This window comes from Hippopotamus amphibius, chromosome 3 (genome assembly GCF_030028045.1).
Source record: "Hippopotamus amphibius kiboko isolate mHipAmp2 chromosome 3, mHipAmp2.hap2, whole genome shotgun sequence".
NCBI lineage: Eukaryota > Metazoa > Chordata > Mammalia > Artiodactyla > Hippopotamidae > Hippopotamus > Hippopotamus amphibius.
This window is the reverse complement of record NC_080188.1, coordinates 71,924,382-71,936,032: the sequence shown is the minus strand read 5'-3', so window position 1 is coordinate 71,936,032 and position 11,651 is coordinate 71,924,382. Positions and strand designations below refer to the sequence as shown.

Below are 11,651 nucleotides of genomic sequence, written 5' to 3'. Positions count from 1 at the left end.
CCTGGGTTTTAATTGATTAACTGCAGTTCTTGTCTCAAAATTTTGATATCATTATCTAAACATTTAAGTAACAGTGGAGATCAATCAGTCATTCCCAGCCTTTTAAATTCCACCACGCTATTAAAACGTTCTAAATTTGTACTCTGGGGGATGCGGCAAAGGTAAAAGAAGAGAGTCATCTATGAAAGGAACATACTGAATCCATTTGTAGACTCAGAACCGTAACAATTCAAATTCCACGTGGTTCACTCAGAGAACTTGGAAAACTGATAGTAAACTTTTTATTTAAAAAGGAAGATACAATACAAAATGTAAAATAGCTAGTGGGAAGTTGCTTCATAACATAGGGAGACCGACTTGATGATGGGTGATGACTTAGAGGGCTGGGATAGGGAAGGTGGGAGGGAGTCACAGGAGGGAGGGGATATGGGGGTATATGTATAAATACAGCTGATTCACTTTGTTGTACAGCAGAAACTGGCACAACAGTGTAAAGCAATTATATTCCAATAAAGAGCTTAAAAAATAATAAATAAAAAGGAAGAAAACTCAAGGAATATATTGGGCGGGAAGTAACAATGGGCCTTACCCCCTGTAATGGACACTATCGCTACACACACACACACACACACACACACGTGTGCACACACACCACATGTGCCTTCTTCTACCAGCCCAGCTGCATCTCTTTGGAGGATGGCCTGGCTTATCCAGCACCACCCACAGAGTTGAACATGCTTAGAAGTTCACATCCCTCTAGACTGACGTTAGCAGTGACCTGCGGTGCAGGGGTGTGAGAACCCAGTTAACTCGCCTGGACAAACCCTGAGATAGCAGTTCTGCTCCAAGGTCCCCTGCAGGATGAGGCAGAGGCTGGGACTTTAGCAGAAGGTCCTCGTGTGGCTTCCTGCCATTTTCTGCCCTGTTTCCCTGACTTCCTCAGTTTCCCCTCCTGGGAGCCCTTCATCAACCAATCACACACACGTGAATCCACCCCTGACCTAAGGCTTTCCATCAAACTTCAAAAAGCATGGTAGGGCTTCCTAGGTGGCGCAGTGGTTAAGAATCCACCTGCCAATGCAGAGGTCACGGGTTCGATCCCAGCTCCAGGAAGATCCCACATGCCGCAGAGCAACTAAGCCCGTGTGCCAAAAAAATAAAATAAATAAAAAGCATGGTAAAGCAACACGTTTCAAAACTGTCTGGGTGAAGCAGAAAAAGAGGCCACAAGAACAGAATAAAGTCATTATCAAAAATAGAGCCAAAGGAAAGGTGAGTTTTAATGTGTACAAACCCAGAGAAAGAATGATCTTGACTATGGAAGAAGAGGCCAACCCTACCCATGGTGGGCTGTGCTTCCAGACCGGCTGAAAAATAACACCATTTTAGAAAACAATTTGACACTGGGCTTTGTCCCAGTGACATGAGCTGAGCGACATGAGATCAAAAATGAACTGATTCACAGGTGGGGATAGGAAGGCTGACAACAGAATAAAAACATGAAGTCTGAGAAGTGTTGAGTACTCTTCCTTGTCCTGATTAGTCAAAACCACATCTTTTTATTTACTGAACTGGATGGATGGAATACCTTTCTCCTTTAAAGTGATTTCTTATTTATAATCGTGTTGACCTTTATAAAATCCCAGTGCTGCAACTGTATACTGGGGGAAGAAGGAGGGAGAGAATAAACATCTTTCCAAGAAGTCACGAGGCATCTGCCATGTGAGAAGCAGGTATTTTATTGTGGAAAGTTAAGGAACATTCAAAAGCATTAAAGGAGCTCTTTCTGCCTTTAACCATTCTTTTCAAGAAAGATTGTATCTAGAGAAAAAGGATAAAAAAAAAGCAAATGACTTGATTTTTTCCTTATTAATGACATTTTTGGCCACACCTCATCTACTTCCAATCCTGCAAAGAAAAGTGGGAGAGAAAAAATACCTTGGAAGAGAGCAGGGCTACTTATTTGCATAACCAGTCCTTTATCTTTCTAACTTAATTCATTTTAAGTTCTAAGGACATTAGATTTCCATGCTGGAGTTCCCTGGACGAGGTACTACAGACACCTGTCTCATTTCGTAATAGGCAGAGGTGATTAGGACAACATTCACACACTTGGGGCCCAAGTGTCCCTGCCACATCCAGGACAGCTGCTAGGCCAGGGCTAATGCTATGGCTCTATCCCTACCTCAGGTTCCAAGTCAAGGATACAGCACGCAGCACAAAAAACCTTCAGAGCTACTAAGAACCTGATTTTAGCTTTTAACTTTGTTTCAGATATTTAAACTTGTATTACAAACATTTTCAAACCATCAGAAAAATAAAAAGAGTAGTACAGTGAATCACTATACACTTACCAACTTGATACTTGTTAATACTTCACCATATATGCTTCACATATATATTGTGTGGAACCATTGCAAAGTAAGCTATACACACCCAGTCACTTCACCCCTCAACCTCCCAGCATGTGGCACCAAAGAATTAGGGCATTTTCTTTCCTAGACACAACATCACTACCACACCTAACACAATTAATTCCCTAGTACCCAATTCTCACTCCTTATTCAAGTTGTCCCAAATATCTCCCATAGCTGTTTTTTTCTAACCAGGATTTGATCAAAGATCCCACATTGCCAATTGGATTTTATGCCTCTTAAGGCTCTTTTAATGCAGCAAAGTTCTTCTCCATCCCTTTGTTTATAACACTGACTTTTTGAGGCAAGGAATCTGATTTCTAAAAATAAAATCAGTCAACTTACTAATATACAAAAAATATATATGTCAAATAGATCATAAACTAACATCTCTCTGGCCAGCACGTTTGTAGCCAAATTTATAAGAATTAAAATCGTCAAGAGGTTGCCTTGGTGACAACAGAATTAGAAAAAAGGAAATAAATTCTATAGTTCAGATATTTTAAAGATACAAAGCTTTGATATGTCGATGGGCCCATCTTCTTTTTTCCATATGTTGTTTAACCAAATTCTGTGTGCGTGTCTGTGTATGTGTTTATAGTTTACGTCTTTAAATAGGTCCAATTTAAAGGCAAAATAGAATTGTTTAAAAATCCTCAAGTGTAAGATTTGGAAAGTTGAGGTTTTTTCCCACTTTCAAAGGATAATGAGTGTACAGTAATTATGCTTTAAGGTCAAAAATTTGCACTCTCTCTTCCTTCATTGTCTTGAATGTATAAAACAACTACAGTGTCACCATATGTCACTATAACTGATCAAAATACTAAAAAGTAAAAAGACCATAGAATCATAGCATTTTAAGATATTAGCTCCATTTCACCTGAGAAAAAACTGAGGCAGAGAACTGCACGGGGCTGCGATAGCACAGCCAGCGAGTGATGGAACAGGATTAGAGTTGGCTGGCTCTGCAGTCTTCACTTCTTTTGCTGCACAACCTCTATTGTGAGCTGCCTTATCCAAAGTCAAACACCCAGTGAGTGGAGGAACCGGGCTGGTATTCAGACATCCCCACTCCCAGACTGATCGTTCTCAGTGTGCTCTGGGGTATTTAGCACTGCTATTTGGGATGCTAGAGCTTGCCGTGTCTTCTCCCCTACTATTCTGGAGACACTAGTGTTTTAATGCCATGCTTTCTTTTTCTATTATTCATAGCCTCTGTAACTGCCTTTGTAGCTACACACCAAAAAAGTCCCAATAAAAAGCTTCTTGAAGATGCCTACACCAAATTCAAGGCTGTCATACTTTCTTTAGAAAAGCAGAGACAGAGAGCTCTTTTCCTGATGCTAAAAAGTGTTATATATGCTCATAATTCCATTTTCCTAAGGTCCCTGAAGACGCATCCCCATTTTACAGATGAAGACAGTGAAGAAAGGTCACTAGCCTTGTACCAGACAGTGACTGCACATCAGGGCCCAACAGCAGCAGGCCCCCAGCCCCGCATGATATGGGAGGTGCAGAGGAACCCAGCCTAGGCTCTCCAGCTATAACCATGGCCCTCCTTCCCCTGCCCAGGGGCAAGATATTCCCCAATAGATGGTTTCTTGAAAACGATACTCTTTTTCTTTTTCCTTTGTTCTTTATAAAGTCCATTTTCACAGCCAGATGTGTTTTGTGCTATGAGTTGATGACTCTCTTCTCTGGCTACTTCATGTGTTTACCCGACTTCCCCCACCATCTGTTGCATTTCTGCAAATAATGAAGTGGGCTCAGCGGCCTTATTGGCATCTGTCTGGAACTTTCCATCAACAGAGAAGCCGTCTTAGAGGAGAGGGATGGCAGTGGTCCACGGAAAGCCCTGGACACAGACGGCTGAGGCTGCTTTCTCCCTCCACGAGCAGTCATGACTTCGGCATGTGCTTCTAAAACCAGGGCTCAGCAACTTCCACTGCTGCTACGGATACTTCCTCTCAGAGCAAACTTTAGTTCTTAAACGAATAGGAAAATCTAAAGGGTATGTTCCTACAAAGCCATTTCAAAAAAAAAAAAAGAGAGAGACATTTCTTTTAATTGAACAAGTGGCACGATCTAACCTTTAGAGTGGAAACATCTTCTGCAAGCATTTGCGCAAAGGGAGGGGAGAATGTTAGAAGTGCCTCAGTTTCTTGGCCACATTGATGTCCAGGTATTCATCTAGAAAGCTATTTGCAATTCCCACAGCGCCTAGGATGGTCAACAGGGCCAAAACCCCAAGACTCAACCGGAAGCCAGTGATCCTGTGGGCAGATATGAGAGAGAGACGTTATAAACAAACTGGGCTACAGGGATGAAGCTGGGGAGCCTGGGGCAGACCTCTCCTTGTGGACACTGCCCAGAACGTCCATGCTTTTGCCATTGGAAAATTCTGATTCATCAGATAAAGTAAAGAGGATGCCTAGCCACAGAGGTCAAGCGGCTCCTTTGAACATTCAAAGGATTATCGGGGCTGGGTGGCATTATTTCCTTGGTAACTTTTGGGAGATAGCACAAAATGTTTACAAGGATTTAACGTATAAGAGTGCACATTTAGTGGACAGTTTTGTCCTTGCAATTTCCTATCTCACATCTAACTGTGCAGGGCCTCACTTTGCTGTTATCGCCATCGGTGTGGTACTACTCTCAGGAACAGGAAGCTAATATAGACTCCATTCTGCTACTTTCCATCTAAACACACAATTCTTGGGTGTCCCTTACCTTTTTTTAGCAGCTTCTGAGTATCCCCAGAAATATTGGTGACGGGCATATATGTACACCAGACCCAGACAAGTAGCAAAAACTACAGAGAAAAATATAGAGAAGACACAGAACATGATGGCAGCCTCTCAAAATACTGCGTGAAAACTGAGACAACACTCACAAAATGTGTATCTGACAAAGGACTTGTGTGCAGAACTCTGACAATTCAATAATGAAAGAAAAACAACTTAATTTTTTTAATGTGCAAAATATTTGAATAGAAAATTCACATAGCAAGATAAACAAATGTACCAATAAGCACATGAAAATTTTTTCAACATTATTCAGCATCATTCAATATCAGCAAAACTGCAATTTAAAACCACAATGAGATAATACCACTGCACACCTACCAAAATGGTGAAATTTTAAAAAGACTGAAACATAAAACGTTGGGGTGTTGGAATCTCACACGTTATTGGTGGGATTGCAAAATAGTATAGCCACTTTGGGAAAACGTCTGGTAGTTTCTTATAAAACTAAACATTGCTTTTTGACCCAGCAATTCCTTCCCTTCCTGTGTATTTACCCAAGAGGAATGAAAGCACTTGTCCATAAAAGACTCGTACAGAATGTTCATTGCAGCCTTATCCATAATAACCAAACAATGGAAACAGCCTGGAAATCTATCCACAGGAGAATGAATAACCAAACTGTGATAACCATACAATGGAACCCCACCAGCGATGAAAAGAAACAGACAACTTGCAACAAACAACATGGTGAATCTCAAAAATATTCCACTGAGTGAATGAAGCATTATACAAGAATACATGCTATATGATTCCAATTATGGAAAGTTCAAGAATGGACAAAACTAAACTATGATTAGAAAAAAAAATCAGAGCATGGTTTGCCTCTGAAAGGGACTGGAAGGACCTGAGGAAGCTTTCTGAGTGGTTGTCATGTTCCACATCTTGACAGGGATTTGAGTGACACAGGGGTATACACTTGTCAAAACTCATCAGATAGTACAAAATATTTGTGCATTTTGCTAAATACAAATTTTACCTAAAAGAAATGTAAAATGTGGGGTGATGGTCTGCCCTCCTGTCCAACAAAAACTCTCAATATCTTCCCTAAACTAGGGACCTTGTCTTCCTCAGCACTTCACAGATGCAAATTGCCAGAGCCCTCTTATAAACACTAGAAGTCTGTCTGTGGGACTCTGATATGCTGGATAAAATTAAATTCACGATTTTATTAGGTCATTAACATATTTTGGGGGGCTTCTACTATATACCAGGTATTATTCTAAGGATTGGAGTTAGCAGCGGAAAAGATACAAACTTCCTGCCCTTATGGGGTTTATTTATCATCAAAGACAGACAACAAAGGGGAAAATGAGAAGAAAAGTATAGATGTGAATGTGCTGTGAAGGAAATGAAGGGGGATGGGCCTCAGGGAACTGGAGGAGGCCACCTTTAGGAAGGGGTCAGGGAAGACCCCTTTGAGGGGATGACATTAGTGCTGGGCCTCGAAGGATGAGAACGAGGGGGGCCAGCAAAGAGCTGGAGGAAAAGGGTTGGCAGGGCCACCTGGCCCCTGAGAAAGGGGAGAGATTCTGAGCATGCCTTGGTTTGCAAACTCCCTATCTAATCAAGTACTCCCACAAAGCCAGCCAGAACTGTTCAAGGCAGTTAATAGGCAACCTACTCTGGATGAGAAAGAGTGAAAATGGCAACAAGATTCCCAAGAAATCCTTTCCTGATAGGTGGTCAGGCTCACTCGGCCCATCACAATGAAATCCAAAGGGTCAAATGGCAGAGGCCAAGTCCAAGTCTCATTATCAAAAGGCACTTTTCTTATAGGTGTGAATTTGGTCTCACCTGACAAGGACGTGCTGCCTTCATTCTTGCCCTTAAGGGACAAAAATGTGAGTTGGAACTGAGTTAAGTCATTCTATGAAGGACATTTTATCTGAAATTTCACAGTTGACAGTAAAAATTACAAGAGGGGAGGTGATAGGGTTGCCTTTGAAAAGCAGCTACATTTTGGGTTATTTAAATCATAGTAATCAAGTGTCAAACCCAAATGAGGCCATGAGAGTTATCAGAAAGAAAAAGGGCTTAATTTCTCCAAATAAGGTAGCTGGTGCTAGCCTGACCTCCTGTGAAAGGGATTGGCAGAGTTTGGGTAAAGCTCTCAGCTCGCGAAGGGTACCCCATTCAAATGGAAAGCAGATGTTTATAGAGTTTCTACATACAGTAGTAGTAGCACTACATCCTTGGAAACTCTTAACAAAAAGGACATGGGTTGTTGGGTCAAGTACCTATAAACCCAGCTTTGTACTTGAAAGCTAATTTTCTGCTACATTGGTGAATGTTAAGTTGGACAAATGACTTAACCTCTCTGTATGTCAGTTTCCTCACCTGTAAAGCTGGAATTAATTATAGATACATAGGAAAGTTTTTAATCCTATACATCCTACATATGAGATAATATATGCATGATTCTTAAAACCAGTATCTGGCACATAGTAAGTACTTAGTAAATGTTAGCTATAATAATTAGAGTAAATAGTTAATTCTGTGTTCTGTTCCTGCAGACAAATTAGAATTTAGAGTATTAGATTTAAAGACAAAATCGCATGCCATTTTCATTCTGGATTCCCCCACATACGGTTTCTTCTAAGTTTTTAAAAAAATCACTGAATTAAATGGCAATGAAGCCAAAGTTAGCCTATCTGCAGCACAGTGTTCTTTGATGCAAAAAGACAGTGCTTATTTTGTTTAAAATAATTTCCAGGATCAGTAGATGTGTGGTTGCATATCTGCTGCTTAAGAGTTGTAAGGACCATAGTCATCATTAGAACAGAGTTGACTATTTTCAACTTACCTTGGTTGAAATACCATCCAGCCATCCACAATGTAATCATAAATATTGGGTAAAACTCCACACAGTTTTGTCTGCAGGAAGAAAATAAAGATGTGGGTTATTTTATGAAAAAACTATAAACCAAAGCAGTGAGTTTTCATCTAGAGGTAAATGTCCAAGCCTCTTCTTACAAAAATAATTATAAGAATTAACCTAGAGACTTCCTAGGTGGCACAGTAGTTAAGAACCTGCCTGCCAATGCAGGGGACATGGGTTTGATCCCTGCTCCAGGAAGATCCCAAATGCCACAGAGCAACTAAGCCCGTGTGCCACAACTATTGAGCCCATGTGCCACAACTACTAAAGCCTGCACACCTAAAGCCCATGCTCTGCAACAAGAGAAGCCGCCACAGTGAGGAGCCTGTGCACCACATGAAGAGTAGCCCCTGCTCACTGCAACTAGAGAAACCCCGTGTGCAACAGTGAAGACCCAATGCAGCCAATAAATAAATAAATTAAAAAAAAAAAAAGAAAGAAAAAGAATTAACCTAAAGAACATAAACATCCTTACAGGTAAAATTAATCTTTCAAGGTGGGATTCAAACATTTTTTAAACCTCAGAGCAGGGCCAAGAATCACTCTCCAACATGTAAGTTGCCAGCAGTAGAAATGAACTGTAACTCTTTTCCAAAAGACAGCCCTGCAGATGGTCCTGATTCTGAGCCTAAAGATCATTCTGTATCTTATCTAAATAACCCAGAAAATAACTCAATTCATATTAAATGCATTTGTTCCCCAGAATTCCCTTGCATCCACTGCCTTCCATTTGAGTTACTCAGCACACGAAAAATGGTTTTTAAATAATTCCCCTAAAACCTCATGAAATAAATGAATGAGCATTTCATTCCCATTTTATGGAGGAAAAAAACCAAAGACTGAGAACCCAAGCTGATGGATGCCTTGCAGAGAAACTGAGGCAGTCTCTGTCATCTCCAGATTCCAAAGCTCTGTCCTAATGTCAAGTCAAATTGCTTCTATTAATAGAAGACTTGGATGGAAAATTTGACACTATTTTAAGCAAAGGGGAATGGTTCTCTGAGAACTATAATTAATTCATCTGCACCTAGCAAAAGGAAACAAGATGAATTACATTCTTCTTCCTTCCTGTGCTATGCCTCCAAGTGATCTCGGTTAGGTTGGCTGAGCTCTTTGCTGACAATATCACAATCAGAAAAAAAATTTTAATGTAATTCATAATGAGGTCTTGAATTGATCCTGGTGGAAGAGTCACAGTCTACAGGATTAGAAATGATCCTACATCCTTCCTTGAGCCTTAAAGCTTGAGTATGTAAGGTTATGAGGCAATTGACCCAGAAACAGTTGATTGGTTCTTGATGGCTGATTCTTCTAACCCAGGTGACCATTAATGATTCTTCTTCTCTTACTCCCGCCTCCTTTTTTTTTTTTTTTTTTTTTTTTGCTCTTTTTTTCCCTCTATTTTTCTTAATGAAAAAAATAAGTGTTTTGTTTCCTTTTGTGACCAAGACATGGGAGGCTCTTAAACTTCCCTCCTCCCACAGATGCACTGAATGTACAGATACACACAGAGAAATTCCCTCTGAAAGAAATCCAGAAACCAGCTGAATGACTCCTACACATCAGATGGATAAGAAAATAGCCACACTGGAAGTTCCCTGGTTGCCTAGTGGTTAGAATTCCAGGCTTTCACTGACATGGCCCAGGTTCAATCCCTGGTCAGGAAACTGAGATCTTGCAAGCCACGTGGTGTGACCAAAAAAAAAAAAAAAAAAAAAAAGCCACACCGAAACAAGTAGGAGAAGCTGAGACACACTCTCCTCATAAACACTGCCCCTAGCATAGTACCATACATTCAGAAGAAAATCCTCAACCCCCAGCTTCTCTCTGAGGAGCAAAGGGTTTAGACTGCACATCTAGCACCCCAACTTTTAAGACTTCCACCTGAGGGCTTGTTCCCCAAAACACCTAGTTCTGCAAGCCAACAGGGCTTTCATCCATGAGACCCACAGGACTATAGCAAACAAAGAAGCAATTCTTAACAGAGCACATGAGCACTCAGTATAGCTAACCCTCCAGGGCTCAGTGTAGAGGGAGCAGGCAAAAAATCCTGTCTCCAGTCTTTCTCTACAAGGAGTTTGACTCCATCCTTTACAGGCTGATGCCTGGGGACCTAGCTTATAATTTAGCACATACACAGGGGCTGGCTGAGATCCTCTCCAGAGCCCAACGAAGCTGATGGGCACTTCTTTTGCCTACTTCCTTCAATTCACTCCATTGATAAAACAAGATTGCCAGCATCTGCCTGGGAGGAGTTGGTACACACATCTAGCACCCCAGCTTTTGAGGCTGCTCCCTGAGGGGCAGGCCCCCAAATCACCTAGCTCTGACAGCCAATGAGGCTTGCATCCACAAATCCCACAGAACCAGGGCAAACAAAGAAGCAGTTTTAAACTTTGCAGGCCAGAGGGGACTGGGAAGATATATTCAAAGTGCTAAAAGAAAAAACTGCCAACAAAGAATACTCTATCCTGCAAAGTTGTCCTTCAAAATTGAAGAAGAGAAAAAGAATTTTAGAAACAAAATCTGAATGAGTTCATCGCCACTAGACCTGACTTATAAGAAATGTTAAAGGGAGGTTTTCAGAGAAAAACAAATACTATATGCTATCACTTACATGTGGAATCTAAAAAATTACAACAAACTAGTGAATATAACAAAAAAGAAGCAGTCTCAGAGAAGTAATTCTATGCAAATGGAAACCGAAAGAGAGACGGGATAATCATACTTACACCAAACAAAATAGACTTCCCGCCAAACACTTTAACAAGAGATAGAATGGTCATTATATAATGATAAAGGGATCAATTCATCAAGAAGATATAACAAGTGTAAATATTTATGCACCCAACGTTAGAGCACCTAAATATATAAAGCAAATATTAACAGATCTGAAGGGAGAAACAGACAACAATACGATAAGAATAGGAGACTTCAATACCCCCTTTCAACAATCAATAGATCATCCAGATGGAAAATCAATAAGGAAACACTGGGCTTAAACTACCCATTAGACCAGTGGACCTAACAGGCATATTCAGAACATTCTATTAAACAACAGCAGAACAGACATTTCTTCTCAAGTGCACATGGAATAGGATAGATCAAAAAATAAATTTAAGAAGGTTGAAATCATATCAAGCGCCTTTTCTGACTACAATAGTATGAAACCAGAAATTAATTACAAGAGGAAAACTGGAAAATTCACATCTATGTGGAGATTTAAAAACATGCTCCTGAACAATGAGTCAAAGAAAAAAAATCAAAAGGGAAATAAAAAAATATCTTGAGACAAATGAAAATGGAGATACAATATACAAAAACTTATGGAGTACAGCAAAAGCAGTTCTGGAGGGAAGTTTATAATGACAAGCACCTACATTAAAAAAAAGAAATCTCAAATAAACAGCCTAAATTTACATTTCAAGGAACTAGAAAAAGAAGAACAAACCAAGCCCAAAGTTAGTAGAAGAAAGGAAAAATCAAAGATTAGAGGAAAAAATATGAAATAGAGACTAAAAAGACAAGGGAAAAAGATCAATGAAACTAAAA

The 11,651-nt window shown here is 40.2% G+C and overlaps 1 protein-coding gene across 6 annotated transcripts in view; it reads right to left on the bottom strand.

The window, feature by feature from the left end:
- Positions 1-6: 6 nt before the first annotated feature.
- The window catches only part of MGST2 (microsomal glutathione S-transferase 2), a 32,839-nt gene continuing 21,194 nt past the window's right edge, over positions 7-11,651 (bottom strand). For 4 of the 6 annotated variants that reach the window (XM_057729919.1, XM_057729920.1, XM_057729922.1 and 1 more), the window contains 3 exons: positions 8,025-8,095; positions 5,145-5,226; positions 3,306-4,687 (listed from right to left, as the gene is read on the bottom strand). In XM_057729919.1, coding sequence (XP_057585902.1) covers positions 4,558-4,687; positions 5,145-5,226; positions 8,025-8,095 — 283 coding nt within the window. In that variant the 3' untranslated portion in view covers positions 3,306-4,557. Of the gene's footprint in view, positions 1,909-3,305; positions 4,688-5,144; positions 5,227-8,024; positions 8,096-11,651 lie in introns of those variants that run through there. The other 2 variants (XR_009052877.1, XM_057729923.1) reach the window with 2 other exon arrangements.